The sequence below is a fragment of the Rhinopithecus roxellana genome, chromosome 10 (genome assembly GCF_007565055.1).
Source record: "Rhinopithecus roxellana isolate Shanxi Qingling chromosome 10, ASM756505v1, whole genome shotgun sequence".
NCBI classification, from domain to species: Eukaryota; Metazoa; Chordata; class Mammalia; order Primates; family Cercopithecidae; genus Rhinopithecus; species Rhinopithecus roxellana.
The window spans coordinates 128,195,851-128,217,684 of NC_044558.1; the positions used below are offsets into that span (position 1 = coordinate 128,195,851).

The 21,834-nt window shown below is 35.4% G+C and overlaps 1 protein-coding gene across 4 annotated transcripts in view; it reads left to right on the forward strand.

Moving 5' to 3' along the window:
• The first annotated feature begins 251 nt into the window (after positions 1 to 251).
• SLCO1C1 (solute carrier organic anion transporter family member 1C1) overlaps positions 252 to 21,834 on the forward strand; it is a 71,720-nt gene continuing 50,137 nt past the window's right edge. Inside the window, exons 1-8 of one of the 4 annotated variants that reach the window (XM_010361354.1) lie at positions 252 to 509; positions 633 to 704; positions 4,441 to 4,594; positions 5,659 to 5,800; positions 10,259 to 10,391; positions 15,487 to 15,611; positions 18,951 to 19,097; positions 20,926 to 21,024. In XM_010361354.1, the coding sequence (XP_010359656.1) occupies positions 4,466 to 4,594; positions 5,659 to 5,800; positions 10,259 to 10,391; positions 15,487 to 15,611; positions 18,951 to 19,097; positions 20,926 to 21,024 (775 nt within the window). In that variant the 5' untranslated portion in view covers positions 252 to 509; positions 633 to 704; positions 4,441 to 4,465. Of the gene's footprint in view, positions 705 to 4,440; positions 4,595 to 5,658; positions 5,801 to 10,258; positions 10,392 to 15,486; positions 15,612 to 18,950; positions 19,098 to 20,925; positions 21,025 to 21,834 lie in introns of all 4 variants that reach the window. The other 3 variants (XM_010361356.1, XM_030939192.1, XM_010361357.1) reach the window with 3 other exon arrangements.

Genomic DNA, 21,834 nt, shown 5'->3' on the forward strand with positions numbered 1-21,834 from the left:
TTGATGTGACCTGATACTTCGTCCCTAAAGAGTCTAGAATACCAATGGAAAAGAAAACCATGTAGCAAATTAGCCCAAGAACCATTAAAGGCAAAACAAAACAAAAACAAACAAACAAAGAAAACACAAGGATCCCAGTGATGTCCCTAAGGAATAGTTGGCTTAAAAACTTTTTGGAAGGAGGAGAGGTCTCTGGTATAAACTTCCGCCCTCCTCTGGCTTCTGTTCCCTTACCCTCTGCCCCCTGCGGAGTTGTGTTTTCTGGGAATCAGCAAGTAAGATCACAAGTGGTCTTTTCTTTTATTCACTCTCTCCCATAAAGAAAGCTTTATCACGTGTGGCCTTAAACTTGCAGCAAATTGCAAAGAAATGGCTCAAAAGCTTCAGCTCTTTCTGTGCCCTGGGAGCTGAGATGCACGTCAGTGGCCTTGCCAGCGTGGCCAATTCTCTGCTGACTGCCAGAAAAAAGAGGCCAGGAGGAAAGAGGAAAGAGAAGAGATTGCTCAGGGGTGAGACCATGCCCTTCATCTTTTCTTTCCCCTAATCTGCTCTGCCTGTGTTCACCCACACTCTCCCCACCTGGCAAAATTGTTCAAAATTGCTGTGGAGTTTACCTCAGTTTCCTCTTTCAGCCTGTGGTGTGTGGTCCATCCTCTCGCTGAGCACATTGAAAGGAACTGGCTATCTTTGATCTCTACCTCCAGGTAAGACTTCGTTCTCTCATTTTATATTTTGTGACTAATACGTCAGATTCTTATGGGAGATGAACCCTTAATTTCTGTGCTATTTATGTTTTATCCATAAAAATTATCAATGAAAGATGATGATCCCCTTGTTAGTTTGATGAAAATAAGACAGAAGATTGGTTAAGGAAATCAGATAAACTCAAATTTGAGTTCAAATTTTGAATCTCATGCTTGTAAGTTGTTTAGTTTTTGACAAGTCACTTAATTGCTTTGGGCCATCTAATTTAAACAATGGAACTCTAATACTATGCTTGTTGGGTTGTTTTAAGGATTAGAAAGAGTACATACATCACCCAACACAAAAATAGTACTTATTAAATCTGAATCTGACACAAATAATTTGTATTGGTTGGGAAATTAGTTTCTAAACAACACACACTCCTCTCCAGCAAGTGCCATGAGGCTATTTTTTAGCTCGTCTGAAGGGCGGCATCCTGGTGTCCAGAAGTCAAGCCGGGACAGAGGTTTTCCTCATGGGAGATGGCCAAGAGAAGACAGGGAGGAGCGTGGTTGCCTTTAGGACTTTCTCTGTGGCAGTCCTTGGGGACTGATTGCTGGACAGAGTCTGAATCAGTTGCAGAGCAGAGGGGTTGAGTACATCTGTGGGATCTAACTACAACCTTCATAAGCCACTTGCTCTCTATATTTAAAATCTGAAGGGTTGATTTTGAAACCCATGAGGATAGATTATTCAATGTTTTTGAACTAAAGGAAGAGAAACTGCTTGGCTTGTTTTTCTTTGGCCTCCAGAATAAGTTATGCTCCAAACCCAGGGTATTGGATGAAAACTGTCATATGTCTTTTCCTGGAAGAATCTATTCAAGTGGACAGAGATCAATTAAGGATTTGCCAAATGCAAATCATTCTGAATAACTGTGTACTCTTGCTCTACTTCTGCAGTTGCAAATGAAGAGAGAGAGCCTTCAGGCCCCAAGAATCTTTCCATTCACGTCATTGAGCTTCCTTCCCTCTCTTTTTACAGGGGATGAACTGTAGCCTCCTTGGAACACACTACACTTGCAATAATTTGCGCATTAGCCATCAAGACACTTCAGTAAAGCTATGTAGTGCCAATAGTTTAAGCTGGATACTATTTTGCCCTCACACAAAGTGAACTGAGATAACTATTTTTATCTTTCGTTATCACTTTTGAATTTCAGTTACAGTGATTTTTCTGTCAATACCTCCATATATTAGATAACTTAAAATGTCCTATAGTGTCTCAAGTTTTTCAGTAGTGTTTTTAACATAATTATTTTTTCTCTTTGGCATTAGCATTCTAGATGTAACACTTTGGATCTTTTAAAGACAAATTTAGGATAAGTGATAGCATATTTTATTATTAAACAATTTATTTGTATTTTCTGGCCACTGGCTTTAATATTATGACTGATGAGAAATAATATGATATCTGAATCCCCAAAACAGAAGGCCAATTTGAATTATATAATTTAATCGTTTGAAGAAGATTGCAATTTAAGCCATAAATTTAATAATTATCCATTTCTTATTTTAAAACCTTTCTGGTTTGTATATCTCTTGCTTGGCAATGTTTTTTACTCAGAGTTTTGTAGTAAAGGTATCTATTTACCATTGTATAACTCTGTGTTTCCCAAACCCTGTTTTCCTTGTCCTGGCAAAATATTGGTCTAGAAAAGTAGTCCTAGTGACTCAGTAGATACAGGAAGTTGGCTGTTGGTATCAGATATTGGTAAGGAAGAATCTCTATATTCTTCATTTCTTAAACTTTGTTTTTAAAATCAGTAATAGATGTTGAATTTTATCAACATGTTTTTCATGTCCTGAAATTCTGTTTTTTATTTTGAATTATTCGTGTGGTAATTTAGGTGAATAAATTTCCCGTAATTAACCAATTGTTTCATCTTTTAGAATAATTTTAATCATAGAACAAGAGTTAGTTTGGATTTGCTAGCATTTTACTTAGAATTTTTGTAATCTATGGGCTTGATCTGAAATCTTCCTTTCTGTGCTATCTTTGTGCTGTTTTGTTACCAAGATGATTTTAGTTTTGTCAAACTAATGGAGACAAAGATTATCTGTTTCCATTATCTGCTATCTTTCCTCAAAGAATATCCCTTGATAAAGCACTTCTGGTACATCATCTATCCTTAGTATCTTTGTTTAGGGAATAGTTTCAGAGTATTTTTGATAATGTCTTTCTTGGCTATTTTCTCTTCTGGTTTTTATCAATAAAGGTAACGAATATTTGCTAGAAACTTATCCATTAAGTCAAGATATTAAACTTACTTCTACATTCGATGCATCTTCTTATGTTTTATACTCCTAAACATCTGTGTTTTATCTCATTAATATGTATTTGTATTTTTTTTTGTCTTGATTGGCATTATTAGCTCTTTGTTTTGCTTATTTTTTGTTTTTAATTTTTCTGTTTCACTCACTCTTCTTTTAAAGTTACGCATGCTTATAAAATGAATCTAAAAGCCTAATAATAATTTTTTTGAAACCAGACCCTTGCTTCATCCTTTCTTTACTCATTTCCCACTCCCTGGAGAAATCCACTTAACTTTTAAACTGTTGAAGTCCTCTGCTGTTTTACCTTCATATTATTAATACAAAGCAAACCGTTTATACTACTATTACTTGATTTTTCAGTTTGAGAAAGTATGAATTGAAATGATGTTGGATGAGGTTTAGTAAACACAAAACAAGCATTGCATAAAGTCAAGGTGATATACACATAGTCAGAATAAATTTCTGCCACAATAAATGAAATTTGACTCATAACATTATTCCTTTAGGAATAATATTATTCCACTTCTATGATGTGGATATAGAAGTTCTCTATTAATGTACAATTGTGTCATGTGACAATATTAAGGAGACTGAGAAATTACTTTGTTGAATTCTTTGATTTAGGTTAGATTATCAGGCAGGCACTGAGCCATGTGGAATCCTAAAGAAGTAGGGGCACAGGATATGTAAATATTGATGTGAACAGGGAGAAAATAGGTTCAGTGTGTGATCCTGTCCTGTGAGGGGTGGTGGGAAATTGAGCATGGGAAGCAAGGCTGTCTTTTTTAAGACTGATCAAAGACTGTTCTTTCACCTGAATTCAATCTAAGCCTGAGGCACAAATCATGTTGCTCCCTTATTTGTCAAACAAAAACAATACACAAATTGGACCTCTTCTCTTTTGTCATATTTTAAGGCTTACTTTGGGTGCTACAGGAATCATAAGGTGGTATAAGGATCTACAATGAATGTAAAACTTTTCTATTTGTTTTGCTAAGAAGACAGATTTAAAGGCTTTAAAGACTTTATTCTAATGAATCAATATTCAAATAGTTGAATTCCTCTTCTTCCTTTCCTGCTTGCTCCTAGTTTAAACTGGCAAGACCACAAAGTTAGCAAAATTCTGTCTCATTATTTATTCCAAAGGCAACACTTAAATTTATTCTTTGCCATAATGAGGCTTAAACTGGAGGGATTGAGAAAGAATGCTAGCTACAGAGTTCCAATAGCAGGATTAGTTAATCAGATATCCTGGTTGGTTTTAATTGAAAACATTTGCCAACTTACTGTGACAACAAAAGGTAGATTCACTTTAAATTGGGTCCATAGAATTGTGGTATATTGTTGAATAAAAAACTTTAATAAATTGTGTAGTATTTATTTATTTATTTATGTTTACTTTAAAAACTAACTTTGACAGATCAGAGTCAAGGAATGTGTTTATAATGGACACTTCATCCAAAGAAAATATCCAGTTATTCTGCAAAACTTCAGTGCAACCTGTTGGAAGGCCTTCTTTTAAAACAGAATATCCCTCCTCAGAGGAAAAGCAACCATGCTGTGGTGAACTAAAGGTAGAGCAACCAAGAAGTAAACAGTGTTGATGCTCTTAATTTTCTGTCCAGATATCTTCTATATGAAGTTAGAATGAGCATTGTTTTCTCCTTTTTAAAGAACGATCTTAGATGCAATTTACTAAAACCACACCTTGCCAGGCGGTGCCAGCAATCTCTACCTGACCATGTCAGTTAAATTACTTTCCAGGACTCATTTAAATGCCCCTCCTAAAGAGAAAAGACAGAAATAGTAGAAACTACTATTTATCGAACTTCTGCCATGTGCAAGATATTATGCCAAGCACAGATATAACATTTAATCTGTGAAACATCACGTTACTCCCATTTTGCCAATAAACATGGGAATAATGTTACAGAGTAAGGAGAAGAGCTGCTTTTTAAGTAATGCTTTGTGTGCTCCTATTCTTTCTTTATACAAATATTCGCTCAACAAATCTCTGCTTTTTTCATATAAATGCTAACCTTCCCTATGAATGTTCTGTCACAGATCCGTATCTAGCAAAATATATAAGCTGGATATCAAAGACATGTTTTCCATTGAGAAAAATATTTGACTATGAATTTAATAAGCATAAACATAAACACAAGGAATAATAGTTGCACTTTTTCAGTCTGTACATTATGTTCCCTGGTGGTGCACGCACCACCCTGTGAAATACATACTCTCAAATGCTGGATGTGTTATAGGATGTCAGGTGTGTGGCTTATGGTTTCATTTACTTTCTTACCAATGAATATCTCACCATATACTGACTCTTTGATGTAAGACTCCTTTGAGTGCCCCTCTGGACCAGAGTGGAAGAAGACAAAGAGAATTCAATATACATTTTGCATAAAAATCAAATATATATTTTAAATTCCAAGAGAATTTGAACTTTTGAAAATGTACATGTGCTTAAGGCTGGTGGAAACCTTGAACAGTGTTTGAATTTCAGCAATAATAAAGTTGATATCATACATTGTTCTTTGTTGTTTGTTTTGTATTTGTTTGTCTATTTACTTGGTTTCCAACTGTGTGTCAAGCCGGAGTCAGACTAAGTGTGACCTGTCATATTTTCCAGGTGTTCTTGGGTGCCTTGTCTTTTGTTTACTTTGCCAAAGCATTGGCAGAAGGCTATCTGAAGAGCACCATCACTCAGATAGAGAGAAGGTTTGATATCCCTTCTTCACTGGTGGGAGTTATTGATGGTAGTTTTGAAATTGGTAGGTATTACAGATGACTTTAATTTTAAGCCCAAGATCTTATAGGCGTCGCTAAAGGACATCTTCTGCTTCTGTTGTCTGCTGGGATCTGATTCTATTCATAAAATCTTTTTTGGGGGGACAGAATTTGCCATGATCTTATTCTACAGGAGAGGCAATTTTCTCAGAGCAATCAACAGTAAATTTTTCTCCCAAGGTGTTCGGTATTGTATGGTTCACACAACTCAGAGTTCCACATCAGAGTAAGTGATTTTCTTGGAGAAGAGGGTGAGATGCTAATTGGTATTTTGAGTTAAACATATGTAGAAGTGTCTTTACAGAAGAACAATACACCTGGGAGCCCTATGATTCAATTTTAGAGATGTGGAATAATCCAAATGCGCTGTACAAGAATTTACTGCAATGATGAAAGAAGTTACATCATAAAAGGGATTTTTCCACCCGGTGGCCTAGAAAGAAGAATAAAGGAATTCTATTACCAAGAACACAAGATTCGAGCAGGCAATAAAAATTCAAATCTCAGGTGTCTTTGGTTAGCAATTGACTATAGACTCCTTAGAAATTAAAAAGACCGAGTAATTTGAGTCACTGTTTTAGAAGTAATTTAAAGAGGATAATCCTAGTTAGTCTGCCTCCTGAATTGATTAACTAAAAGGCCTTAATTTTTTGTTGAAGTAAACAAAACAGCACCCTCTCTGGTCCTTGAGGCTTGTTTAGATTCAGATATATGCTAGTAAAACCTCTAACTGCTCCAATTTTAACTTTACCTGGTGAACTTTCAGAACAGTGAATATATATTTTTCAACCCTTTAACAATTTATTTCTTTTTGTATATACTATGTGTTTTGGTTCTCACTCTGAATATCACAGAAAAAATAAAATGAATAAGTAACCTTTTGCCTTCAGGCATTTACTTCCCAAATTCATCTTTTGTCATCCTTCCAGAATGACATTTCTGAGTGCCAATCAAACTTCAATGTCCACACAAATTACTGGGCAATCTTTTAAAAATCTTTTTTAAAACCTGATTAGGTAGGAACAGAATAAAATTCTGAATTTCTAATAAGCTCCCAAATGATGTTGATGTTTCTAGTCAGTTGATCACACTTTGTGTAGCAGGTTTCCGAAACATCTGATCACATCAATCTTTTATGTAATTTGCTTAGATTGGCCCAGATGGTTGATTTATTCCTTGAGCCCTGTTCTACTGATGGCCCTGCACTGAATGAAGGGCCAAAGAGAATCAAGGTAAATGTTGACACATTATATCATGAGAGGAAACAAGGAGAAAGAGGTAACTGGTGCAGATAAAAGAATAGAGCAGATATGAGCAGGCAAAACATTACATATCATGATGTTTTGATGTTTTTCTCACTCTAGATTATTACATAAAAATATTTCAGAGCTGAAGAGGCATATAAATGATTTGGTCCAAAGCTTTGTTTGGGGTCCCAGGTCCTGATGCAACTTGAGAGAAAAGTTCATAGAGAGTACTAAGTTTTCACAGGAAGTAGCAGAAACCCATGACTACAAATTCACATTAATTTTTCCAGACCATTCTCGGTATATAAATTATTTATTGGATTAGTTGCCTTAAAATGGCTTAAAAGTTCTCTTACTTCCATTGAAAACCTTTATCCCAAACATTACAAGTTTGCCATAATTATTTGAATTACATAAATTTCCAGACAAATGACTTTCCTGCACATAACCTTAATTTACTTCTTTTGCCTCTTTTTGCATTCCTTCCTTCCAAGGTTCTGGAACTAACATCATCCTCCATCTTTATGTTATTTGTATGTGGCAACTTTGTTGAAATTCTGTTAGTTTTAATTAATTTTCCATGGAAACTGTAGAGTTTTCTGGACAAATTGTCTGAAACAAAATATAATTTCATATCTTTCTTTGCAACTCTTAGATCTGTTTTTTTTGTTGTTGTTGTTATTACCTTATTACATTAGCCTCAGTACTATGTTGAAGAGAAGCATTTACAATGGACATCTTTCTCTTCTGTTTGACCTTGATGCAAACACTTTCAAAATTTTAGTATTAAGCAATATGCTTGCTTTGTGGTTTTGATAGATACACTTTAAAAGCTGGTGTGCTCAGATTTGTTTTTTCCTACCATAAATGAATGATTAATTCTATTTAGTACTTTTACGATGTCTATTAAGTTAACTATGGAATTATTCCCCTTCCATTTGTTATATAGTGATTTAATTAATAATTTATTTTTACTTGGTGGTACTCTTATACTAGTATAATAAATTGCGCTTGGTTAGGATATTTTTATTTTATATACTATTCAGTTTGCTAATATTTTGTTTAGGATTTTTACATCTATCTTCATAACCAAGTTTAGGCTCTAATTGTCTTTTCTTATATTATCCTTGACTAGTTTTGGTTTTAAGAAAATAGTAGCCTTACAAGATGAATTCAATGACTTTCGTTCTTTTCTGTTATCTGAAGTGTGTGTGTGTGTGTGTGCGCGCGCGCGCGGGCGCGCGCGCGCGTGTGCATAGAGAGAAAAAGAGAAAAGAGAGCAAGAATATGTTACTTTAAAGTTTGGTAAAACGTATTTCTAAAACTTTCTGTACCTGTTTTTTTGTGAGAAGCTAATGATGGTAAATACGGAAAAATTTTTATATTCAATTTCATTTTTTAAAGATTTTGTATCATCATTTATATTCCAAGTGTATCTCCTGAGATCTCAGAAAAGATATTAAGGAAGCAAAAACTTTGATAGATACAGTATATATATATATATATTACAGATGCTGAACTTATATTGTCTTGTATATGATATGCCCATTAGCATAACACAGAAATAGACTGTAAACAGGAGTCCTTTATTGTGTGGTGTTGGTGAAGTGTAGGCGAGAACAGGAGAGAATTGCCTATAATGTGACAGTCAACTTTCATTTTCTATTGGTTTGTTTATTGTGGTAAATTAACAAACATATAGATAGATTATCAAAATAATATGATGTACAATGTCTTCTACTAAATTCTTAAATTTCAAATGAGAAATCTTATGCTCAATTATTAGTTTTTTAATATGAACATTAAGAAGAGCTTAATTCTTCTTGGAGCCATAAAGACTAGGACCACTGTTCAAGTCATGTTTCTCACTATCATTCTTATTATCCTCAAGCCCACAAAAATTACTGCTTTATTTCCAATTTACTAAAGCTGGCAATGTGAGTGAACACTAGTAAATTAGATGATTGCTTACAGATATAGGGAAACATGCTTTTGCCCCAAAATTGGAAATAAGGAGAACTTCAAAGCAAGGCCACCCATTAGCCATCACAATCAATTGCTGGGAAATTGTTGAGATCTTACTCTATCTAGCACTGTACATCTTAAAAACTAAATATCTCAAATAAATATAGCTAAAGCTTTAAAGTCCCTTGAAGTCTAAAACCTTAACAATGTTTATCAAAGCATGTTCTAGGAATCATCTCTATCAACACACTGGAGTTAGTATTTGAAATGCAGATTTCCTGACCTGACCCCAGACCATGGACTCAGAAACATTTGGTATTTGCCAAGAATCTGCATTTTTAACAAGTTTCCATTTGCTTCACCATTTCCTTTCAGTATTTTTATGCACAGCAAAGCCTGAGAAATATTACTTGAAGCATGTTTAATCACTTATCACCATCATCAACTAAAAGTAATGGATCACATGCTTCAGTAGAGACATTTTGGAAAACCATAATTTCTACTTTCAAAAAAACCCCAATAGTTTTAAACCATTTTTCACAAAAGAGATAGATGGGCATATTTTATAGAGATTTTGTATTTCGTAAAATTTGTGTTATAGGCATATGTTGAGGTTATATAATTGATGTATACCTGAAGTTGCCTATGTGGAATAATTTTTATTTCTATTTTGAGTCTTAATCTTTTTGTACAAAGTTTATTAACAAATCATAAAGTATCATCTGTGTAAATGTGTTTCATCATTTTATTTCATTTAAAGTGAAGTACAGTTGTGTTTAATTTTTCTATAAAGGATATCAGCTAAATAATTTGTAATGTAGTTCACGAGCAGTTAGACACTAATAGAAGTTTTCACAGAAATTTTAATGAATAAAGAAAAAATAAGAAGTTTACTTCAAAATTACTGAAAAATATTTAAGAGAGAAACTAAAGGAAGCCTTCTAGAATTTGACTTCCTGATAAAATATTTTACAAGGACAAATAATTAGGTTGGATGAAGTGAGGTAGAAGGATTGAATTAAAATATTTTCATAAAGGGATGAGGTGATTGAAGTAATGAACATGAGAATTTCAAGAGTAATCTCAGATTAAAGGGAAAAAATTAAATGATGCAGAGATGGCTTAGTCAAAAGAAAACATTGCTTGGTCTGCTATATACATTCATTCGGTTATGCTGTTTACTTCTTTCTAAGTTCTCTAATTTATAATGTTTTATTCTTTTCCTCAAAGGGAATCTCTTAGTTATAACATTTGTTAGCTACTTTGGAGCCAAACTTCACAGGCCAAAAATAATCGGAGCAGGGTGTCTAATAATGGGAGTTGGAACATTACTCATTGCAATGCCTCAGTTCTTCATGGAGCAGTAAGTCTAAAGCAATCATCTTTTCCTTGCCTTTCCAAACAACTGCATTTCTCCCTTTTATGATGACAATTAATTATGTAAATTTAAGCTTAATCCATGATAGCTTTGTCTTACTTTTGTTACATTCTCTTTGGATAAAATTTCAGAACAATTTTATAATTTTTCTTCTGACAATAAACTGTAAAAAAACTGATAGATTACTGTATATTGATATCAACAAGATTAAAGAAAGATTTTACCAACTACGCTTTGAGTCAAATGCTTTAATTTAGCTGTGGAGGCAAAATATGTAACTGAAAATAAATTAACATGTGGTAAATGTCAAATAGGTAATTAATGAACACTACAGATAATAAATTCTGGATTATGGAACACTGGCTGGTAGATAATTAACTCAGGGATATATTACCAACTTAAACAACTATTCAATGTCTCAACAGTATCTCTTAGACCTTTGTCAATGGAAGCGGGGTGTCTGTATCCTCTAACCCTAAAGCCTACTTTTGGTACTTTTGTTAATATATGCACATGACTTTAGTAGTTCCAAAGATTTTTACCTATATCATTTTTACCCTTATAGTAACCTGTGAGGTAAGAGAACATAGTTTATCTTTTTTACTTTAGAGCTAAGGACCAGACACCACTGACTTGAAGAGTTTTATTACTTTTGTAAATTTAGGTGTCTTGTAATTATGGAACCAGAACCCTAAAACAGGTCACTTGACTTCTCAAGAGCAGTCTTCATACATACCCATGTCACTGCCTTTCTCTGTGTTTATCTACTGCTGAAAAAGGAAATGACTATCAAAAGGTTTCAAAGTAAGGGAATATTTTAGAAAATTATATTTCAAGTGATACTTTATTGTCCACTCTAGATCATTGTATCAGGACAGTTTAAAGCTGGAGAGACTTAAAAACGATCCAGTCTGAACTTTTTCTTGAATTTCTAGACCACTTACAGTCAGATTTTGACCTCCCTGGCCAATCTATCAAGGTAGGGCCCAGAATTCTTCGAGAATTTTCTACCCATTTGGGTGAATTCCTGGGACCCTAAATTTTTAGTTGGGGGGATTCTGTGGTTTGGGGCTTCTGCCTGCTCTTTGGACAAACTCCTTCCCTAGGCCAGAAGTTTCCTTGATCATTGAGATTCCACAGAAATGTTATATGTGTTCAGCCTGTAGAAAGAATGAAAAAGAAGAATGAGAAAATGGGTCTCCAACCTGCCTAATTCCTGCTTGATCTTAGTTGTGTTGCTGTTATCTGCCGATTCATTGAGCCTCCATGTGACAGTTTACTCAGGGGGAAAAGCAGTTCCACTACTGAAAAAATTAAAAACGTGAAAGTAGTCACATAGGATAGATAAATCCATTACTCTAGACTTAAATCACTCTGCAGTGGATCAGTAGCTCTTCCATGTGACAATGGCTACACTACTTAATTTTTCTAGGTCTCACTTTCTGCATCTTAAAACTGGTATTAAAAATAATTCCTAGCTCATAATGCCATTGCAAATATTAAGTGAGATGACACAGGTAAAATGCTTATAAAGGTTACCAGCCTAACTAGTAGCTGTGTCATCATTGTTGTGTGTTATCAATCCTTCTAGCTAATTAAGCCACCTGGTTTTAACCAGCAATGGTTTTGTCTTAAAGCTGCTGTATACAGATGAATAATTTTATTACTTTAAGTTAGTGACAAATATCAAATACCTATATAAGAAAATCAGAGGAAAAATGTATTAAAAAGAAGGTCGGACAACCAGACAGGCTAGTGTTGACAAAGGATATCAAAGGGACAGAGACAGATTCTTATCCAACATTTTTGATATGCTAGAGGATATATTTGTTTATTCATTATTTAATATACTTGCCAAGTACAATGCCGGGTAATGGAGCTATTTCTGTGAGAAAACAAAATAGAACAAACACACACACAATTCTTACTTCATGAGGCTTGCTCTCTACTGAGGATTATCACTCTAATTTCTTTCCATCTTTACACAACATTAGTCACTAACTGGGTACTTATCCAAAATGTGATTTTCATTCTCTAAGAGATAACTGTGCTCTGTCTCTTTTACAGAAATATCCTTGATGTCCTATTAATCATGGATAGCAACTATTGAGGGCCTATTCCTAATAGGCTGTTTAGTTTTATGTGTTAGCTCATTTAACTTATTAATTTAGCAAGTATATATATATATATTTGTGAAATATATATATACACACACATATATATATATATATATATATATATATATAATTTTTCTAGGCAGTCAAGAAAGAGTAGTGACAAAATAATCCCTGCCCTCATAGATCTTCTGAGGAGGAGACAGAAAATAAACAGATAAATACAGTATGTCAGAGAACGGTAAGAACTACAGAGAAAAATAACCCAGTAAAGACACATAAGGAGTATGTGTGGTGGGTTGGGGGTGGTTGCAGTATCAAGTAGGGTAGTCAACGTATGGCTCACAGAGTTCATGACATTTGAAGAATACCTGATAATAGTAAAGAGGACAGTCATGTGGATATCTGGGGAAGGAGACTTCTAGCCTAAGTGAACAGTGAAGGCAAAGTTTCTTCAGTAGGAGGAAGTGTGGTGCATGGATGACCTGCAAGGAGGCCTGTGTGGCTAAAAGGCAATGACCACGGGGAAAGCACAGAAGATGAATGCTGAGAAGTAAAAGGGAATGAGAGAATATGTCAACGTTGTTTCTCACTTTGATGGGCATTTGAATCACCTGAGGCTCTTGGTAAACTGCAGATTGTGATTCAGTGGCCCTGGGGTTGGTGCTGAGATTCAGCTGATGTTGCTGGTCTGCAGACCATCCTTTGAGTCGTAAGGTTAGGACAAGTACAAGTATTTAGTTTGTCCTCTGAATGAGATGCGAAGTTGTTAGAAGGCTTTAAGCAGAGTGACATGATCTTACTTATATTTTTAAAGGATCACACTGCTGCTTGGAGAATTGACTCTGGTGGGCAAGCTTGGAAGCAGGCAGACTATTTAGGAGGCTACTGTAAAATTTCCTACATCAAAATCAAGAGTGCATCAGTCAGGATTTGAATGCAGGTCAGAACTAAAGCTAAAGCCCCTAATATGAAAGCATTTATAATATTAGTCCCAGATTTACATAAGTACACCTTTGTCTCTTCCTCGACAGAGTTTAGGTACAGACCACATCCATAACTCTCATTTTACAACTAAGTCAATTAAAACCTAAAACTTAATTTTTTTAGAGTATCACAGATAGCAATTAGTAACAAAAGTGGCACTTAAATAAGGTACCAGTTATTTGAAATCAAAATAATTATGATACTTGCAACAGTAACCTGTTGTCAGTAGGAACTGAGTTAAAATAACGAAAATTTTTCAAAATACTCCATGATTACCATCCGTACTTCAATAGTCTTGAAGCATCATAACAGTCAATGATTTATCTGTAATTATTAACAAAATAAAATTATATTTACCATGATTTCAATGCTAAATGTTTCATGTGTACTTAAGAATTGAAAACAGTCAACCTCATTGAGTGATTCTTAACCTACTATGGTCAGGGAACCTTTGATAAAATTATAAAACCTGTTACCCTCTTCTCTTAAGCATTCACATAAAAACATACATACAAAAATGTTCTTACATTTTCAGTGGGGTTCATCAACCCACTGAGGTGTAGACTGCACAAAACAGATTTAAGTTAACCTATTTATCAACTTGAGTATTTTAATAATGCAATACATCTTTTCTTTACCATGCTGAATAAACTGTTCTTTACTATTAACATGCCAATGCATATTCCTATGAATACTAGCCTTTGGTCAAATAGTACCTGAATAAAATGAGAATCAAGATGATATTGGGATGTTTTCTTACCAGATACCTCTCCCCCAAGGGGTACAAAGAGTGTGGAGAATGTGGCATATGAAGGGTAATTTAAGTGCAAGAGTAGAACTGGGAGATTGTAGATTAGCATTATCACAGGATGCCCACTAAGCAATGGCCCTTTATCCCAGCTGCTATCATAACCTTATAAATAGGGGAACGGGTGGAATTAGAAGTAACTTGTGGCCGGGCACGGTGGCTCACGCCTGTAATTCCAGCACTTTGGGAGACCGAGGTCAGGAGATCAAGACCATCCTGACCAACATGGTGAAACCCTGTCTGTACTAAAAATACAAAAAGTTAGCCGGGCATGGTGGTGGGTGCCTGTAGTCCCAGCTATTTGGGAGGCTGAGGCAGGAGAATGGCGTGAACCCAGGAGGCAGAGCTTGCAGTGAGCAGTGATCCTGCCACTGCACTCCAGCCTGGGTGACAGAGCGAGACTCCATCTCTTAAAAAAAAAAAAAAAAAAGGAACTTGTTGCTATACTAGTAACCAGCAGAGAAAAAGCAAAATATCATCAGGATAAATGGTACAAAGTGTGTCATTCTCCATTCTCCAGAATCAGCCTTGAAATTCAACTATATTTACAACTCTAAATAAAGTATGCTGATGGCAATACGTTGTTTAATTATGGCTCTTTCTCTGACTCAGAAAAAATCATGCTTTTATCAAGTTGAATACTTTTTCACCGAGGGGGGAGGTGATTTATAGTCATTAGTTTGCTTTAAGATGAGCCTCTATGAGTACTTTTTACTTTTATTTTCCGTCATTAATTGACTGGCCCAGGTATGGTGTAAAGCACGGGTGTCCAAATTTTGGCTTCCCTGGGCCACATCGGAAGAAGAATTGTCTTGGGCCATACTTAAAATACACTAACAATAGTTGATGAGCTAAAAAGATTGCAAAAAAATATTTCATAATGTTTTTAGAAAGTTTATGAATTTGTGTTGGGCTGCATTCAAGGCCATCTTGGGCCACATGTGGCCCACAGACGGCGGGTAGGACAAGCTTGGTGTCGAGTCTGTGAGCTAGATCTTCTGGCTACCTCTTCAGCAAAATCTGCTGTTAAATGCTGCCTTGGTTTGGTGAATTAGATTCAGAGACAGCTGCAAGCTCAACCTGGCACCCTAAAGATTCGTAGAGTACACGTATAATATTCTTGGTATGATGTTAATGAGTCTATCATGGAGAAAACATTCTTCTTATACAGGTACAAATATGAAAGATATTCTCCTTCCTCCAATTCTACTCTCAGCATCTCTCCGTGTCTCCTAGAGTCAAGCAGTCAATTACCAGTTTCAGTTATGGAAAAATCAAAATCCAAAATAAGTAACGGTAAGATCATTTTTTTGACTTGACTAAGCAAGCTTTAAAAAAAAAAAGACTTTATATGTGCTTTAGGATGGACAAAAGTATCTATGATTTTTGCTTCCGAAAGCTTTACTACTTAAATTGAGACATCACAATGCCATAAAAATTCCTAGAATATAAAGCAGTGTTTGATTAGATCCTAAGAAAATATACCAGATGATCAAATCTTTTGGAAAAAAAAAGGAGCATTAATTGATAGTGCCTGGGAAAATCTTTCAATGCTTCTGAATAAGTGGGTCTTGAAAGCAGGGTGAAACTAGTTTAGCACATACAACTCTCAATCCATTGCTCAGCTGTGAAAGAAATAAAATTTTTCCCGTAAGTCAATTTAATTTCTGTGTTCAGCCACTTTTTGTCAGAATGGCAAAAATGTAATCTCAATTTGACCCTAACCTCACTTTTTGTCCCCAGGGGTTATTTACAATCTAGGGAGCTTACATAACAGTAAAATGGACACCTGTGGTGGGAGCTCTTGGTGTTATTAGTTCCCTGCCAGCTTAGATATCTAAAACCCCTGTGGTCACAATGTTTGGTCATACTTGTCACCAGGGGCTATCTTATGTCCATGTTCATACTTTTTTTTCTCACAGCAGCTCTCTCTAGTACGGAAGTGGCCATCTTAGACACATGGAAATAATTACATTTTTCACCTGAGCTAGGATGCAGGAATTTCATCAAAGTGTCTAGTGTTCTAGATGGCTGATGCATACGGCACAGCAATGCTTTGTCTGAGACACCCTTGGGAATATAGGAATACTCTCTTCTATATCACTGTAGACACTGGAAGTCCCGCGAGTCAAAGGCAGGAATCTGAACTAGACTGAAATAGTCTTGCCTCCTGCCTGGGCTTCACCTGGCCAAGGTAACACAGGTTTTCCTTACTCAGAGTAGCCATGAATTTATCCACAGGTGTTTACTGTGTCTCTAGGACTCAGTACAGGCAGGGAGAGCAAATCCCCTCTTTTCCCTTCAGCTTCCCTTCAGCATCAATATGCTCCACACTCCTTCCCTGCCACCTCCCAATTTCACCCCCTACTCCTAACCGGAGGAACCACATTGTATACAGGCAGAATGGAAGCCTTTTTAAAATTAATATATACCTGTGATCCATCCAAATCTCTTATCTATTCCACAAGACCTTTTCACTCCCCTAATATTCTCATTAGTACTTTCTGTTGAGATGTCTTTTTTTCTGGGCAATGAGCCCTGTCTGTTTGAATGAAGGGAGGGGACAAAGGCCTAAAAACATATGGAAGTGTGGAAGGAGAAGGAAGAGGAGAGCACAGAAATGTAAAAAGTTTACCCTCTCCTGCTGTATCAAAAGAAAGAATGCATTCTAGACAAAGAGGAGAATGGGAAAGGGGGTAATAGATATGTTCAGGAGGATGCATTCAAATCAATGGACAAGAACAGCATCCTTGTTTATGTAAAAATATAACGGATAATAAATATGGTTTAGGTTCAAATAAGAAGGCAGGGAGCTGACTTAAGGGCTTGCAGTTTCATCTGTATACAATGTACAGTCAGGGAAGGTGTTTTGTTTTGAAAGAGACATGATATAATGACAGCACAGCTAGTTAGGAAATATTTAAACCTGTAATGTAAAAAGGTGAAAGGTGAAAGGTTAAACATAGACTCAGTAACTAAAATGCTTTTAATAAAAGGACAAGTTAGCAGACAGATACAGAGAAAGACAGACAATTATTTTCTTTCCTTCAGGTGAGGTCTTGTTCCCTTAACATCTGTTTCCTTAAACATAGTGGACACAAGGCTCACCCTAAAGCTGATAGCAAGGATCTTCTCAAAAGTGCTCCACATACAATCCTCATCTTCCCTGCAACACTCTATAGCAGAGCTGTCCACAGAACTATCTGTGATAATAGGAATGTCTTATATCTTTGCTGTCCAATATAGTAGCCCCTAGCTGCAGGAGACTATTGGGTATTTGAAATATAGCTAGTGTGACAGAAAAACTGAATTTTAATTTTATTTAATTTCAATTTTAATAGCCACATGTGGCTTATGGTTACTGTATTAAAAAGCACACACCTAAGATGTCTACACTTCTCTACTACAAGACTCTCCTACCAAAAAGCCTCTTAGAATTATACAATTGCTAGGGCTAGAATGTACATTAGAGTTAATTTTAGAAAAGGAATTCATATAGTATTTTTGGAAGCAGAATAGAAATCCAGACAAGACAAGTGAAAAGTCCATGGTCATTTGAACTTTTCTAGAAGAAGCAGAGTCAGATAGAATCCACATGAGTGCAAAGGAGTCTTTTCTGTTAGTTATGCAGTCTGATTCACTTGCCCAAAGGTGTTCACCTTGGATCCTTGCGTAATCTATTCTTCAAAGCCAAAAATTACTTTAAGAGTTATTAACAGGTAAAGATAACTCCTACTTCATAGGATTGTTAGGAAGATTCAGTTAAAAAATGCCTGCAAACCAGTTAGTTCAGCACGTGGCAGAGAAAGAACATTCAGCAGTGATGATTGTTGGAGGTTGTTAACATTATCAATTTTATTAAAACACCTAAACCTTCAAAGCTATGTTTCATTTATGATATGAGGGTAATTATCCTAGTGCACATGATCATATTAAGACATGAGTTTTACAAAAGCATTTAAAAATGGTTAGCATTGAATTTTACTCTAAAAATGCTGTCAAAATGTTTCTTTTGTTGGAATAACTATACTGCTAAAGTATAGGGATTTATCATTTTTATGTAAATTTGTTTCCAAAGTCCTAAAAATGGTTATTCACTAACAAACAAATATAAATGTAGGCAATACTGCCCAAATGTTGGAATATCAATCATATAAAAATTCGAATTTCAGATAAAACGGAGTGAACAATAAGATTACTTGTGATTTCTGCTGAAAAATAGAACTAAAAATTAAGGTGAGAAAGACTTTGTTCAAAAGAACTAAAAATTAAGGTGAGAAAGACTTTGTTCCAAATTTTCTGTTTTGCCCCAGATAGATATTGAATGTCATTGTAGTGTGGGAACTCAAATAGCTCAGGGCAGGAATGAAATGGAAAGGAGAGAATAAAAAGTAAAGGGATCAGGAGCAAGAAGCAATAGAGTTGCTCGGTGAAGTCTCTCGGGGATTTACTCTGCCGAAAAGGTTGAAGATATAAAACATTTTTAGAACTTGACCAGACTCCCATCAAATTATGACTATTGCACAAAAAATCCTGCGTTCTAGTTCAGTTTAAGATATATTGTAGAAATGCAGAATAAATACTTAACTTTTATAGTGATCTATTTTCAATCTGCTGGTTTGTTTTTCTTTCAAGAATGTGAAGTGGACACTAGCTCTTCCATGTGGATTTATGTTTTCCTGGGCAATCTTCTTCGTGGAATAGGAGAAACTCCCATTCAGCCTCTGGGCATTGCCTACTTGGATGATTTTGCCAGTGAAGACAATGCAGCTTTCTATATTGGTAATACTGACATATTGCTTCACTTAGCTTCTTGGGAAGAAGGGTGTCTAGTTTTCTGAATTCCACTCTATGCTAGATTAAATGTGGAAGCTTTGTATACTTGATATCCAACTCCTTTGTTTAGCTCACACATTTCTGAAGTGCACACTTAAGATTTGGATGGTGAAGACACCACAGTTAGAGGGATCTATTGCATTAGAAAAGGAGCATCAGATTAAAAGAAAATAACTGTGAGCTCAACTGCAATGGTGTATGACCTTGTGAAGGTATCTACGTGGGCTTCAGGTTTCATAGGTGATTTTTAGTGGGTTAACTATACAGCTAAAGCATTTAGGTATTTTAGTTTACTTAAAAGTTTGTTTCCTGAGCCCTAGAAACTGCTTTCCATTTGATGAGCCCTAATTATTTTAAGCTATGAGGGACAGGCAATGAGAAATCTTGAGATCTCAAAAGCAGGTAGAAATGGATAAAGAGAATTATTAAAAAAAAAAAAAATAGAAGCAAGGCATGAGGCTACCTCATCTCTGGAACACATTCCAGTAACTAGACCAGCAACTAAAAATCACAAAAACCAAAATAATATAGCAGAGGCAAACTCCTAAGGTAAGATGCATCTACACAGCATTTTTTGGTTTTCTCTGATGTCTTAATATTAAGCTAGAAACACACTTCAGTCTCTCCTTTTTAAATTTTTATTGTACCCTTTCCTATGGTATTGACACACATCAGTCTTGATTTCTTGAAATTCTGATCTTTTAGAGGTCTCACATTCAGGGACAGAAAGGCAAGATTTAAATTCATTGAAGGGACGCTGCAGCTAGGTCCACTGTATAATCTTGCCTGGGCTATGCTCTGCAGGACTCCAGGGGGTGCTGGTTACACCCGGATAGGCTATAGTTAAGATCACAGCTCTTATTCTAACAGAAAACTCCAGTAAAATCAGGAACTGGAACTGCAACAAACACTTCATCACCTGCACTAGGCAATTACTCTGGAGACTGGAGGAAAGGTCACAGCCAGAAGAAGCATACAGGTGCGTAGGTGTCCCCTTCTTCTCTAGGAACTCAGGGCTTGTTCTCTTTTGCTTCTGGTAAAAAGTATCTGGTAACTGCCGTTTACTCTTCCAGTTAACTTAATCTCCCATGAATATGTGTGTTTTAAGCCTTGTGGTGAAATGAAAGACAGATTGGAGATGTTTGGAAGGGAAGAAGTACCTTTCTGGTTATTAGAAATGGTGTCCTTCAGGCCATCTGTTCCACCTATCTATGAAGGTTGACCTGAATGGTCAGGAGGGTTCCAGAGAGCACTTTTCCTGCTCCAAATCCTAGTACCTTTGTTAGCTGGATCTGGGGATCTGCATAGGTCCTGCTCTCACTAATGATCCCACAGAACCTTGGAGTGAATGGATGCAATTTTTTACTAAGGTGGAAGAAATCCATTTGAATGTCAAGACAAGTCTTATACTTAACTGAATGTAAAATGTTTTTGACAAACTATCAAAATTAATGCAATTCCAATTTTTATCAATGGGCAATCTAATCCTAGGAAATACAGTTGGTTCCATTTTGGAAAATTAAGTTCCTCAGAGTATTAATGTTATTTTCTTACTAAGACATACTTAATGCCTTAAAATTGTTCATTCTTCTCCCAAAGCAGTGAAGGACTTATTTTCTGATTCAATGTGGTTTTAAAGTTGACTAAACACATGCAAATGAGCTAAAACATTTTGAGCTACTTACTGGATCTCACATTTCTTGTTTAAAATTGTATTAATTTATCAAAGTAAATAAATGACAGCTTTTTTCTTCCTTTTCTTTTATTGGTGCAGGGTGTGTGCAGACGGTTGCAATTATAGGACCAATTTTTGGTTTCCTGCTAGGTTCATTATGTGCCAAACTATATGTTGACATTGGCTTTGTAAACCTAGGTAAGGGAGTTTATTTTTTATTTATTCATTTATTTTAGTTACTGTAACATTTTTAATGGGAACAGTGTGGAAATTATCAAATTGCCTTTTTATAAAATGGCAGTCATAATCTTTCATAAACTAAAAATTTTATTATTAATATAGTTATACAGATTAATAAATAGAATATGAAAAATAGGTGATGATTAGAACTGGATGACCAATGATTTGTTATTAAGATGTATCCTTTTTCACATCTGGTTTGTCAGTTTAAATGCATTCCAGCATAGTTAAGACTGAAAACTGTAGCTACTTGTTCATTCTTGTTGGCTTCAGGTGTGTCAACATTTATTACAGTTACGTCAATTAATAATGTATTTGGGGACTTGACAGAAAGACTAAGGATTTAAAGTCTACTGGCAACCAAACAGCCCTTCTTTTTATTTTTACTCTACAAGTCATTTTTAGGTAGAAGCATATTATAGCATATTATCGAGCAAGACTGGCTTTTCTTCTGGGATATTGCTTGTGTAGGAAATAAATGGCAGAGGGGACACTGATCTTTCCATAGCTAATAATTTGTTTCTATCTCTGTGAGATACACCCTCTAGAAATAGATGGCATTTGTCAGTTTTTTTTAAAGAATTCCAAGAGATCCGTTACAAACTAAATAAGTTTCACTTAAAAAAAAAACGTGGAAATGCATTTTGACGTTCGCATGTTAAAACAAGAGCAAAATTCTTGCATTTAAGTCAAACAAACTACAAGGCAACCTTCAAAAATGTTATTTACTCATTCATTAGTTCCCGTCCAATTATTTTGCATTTACTT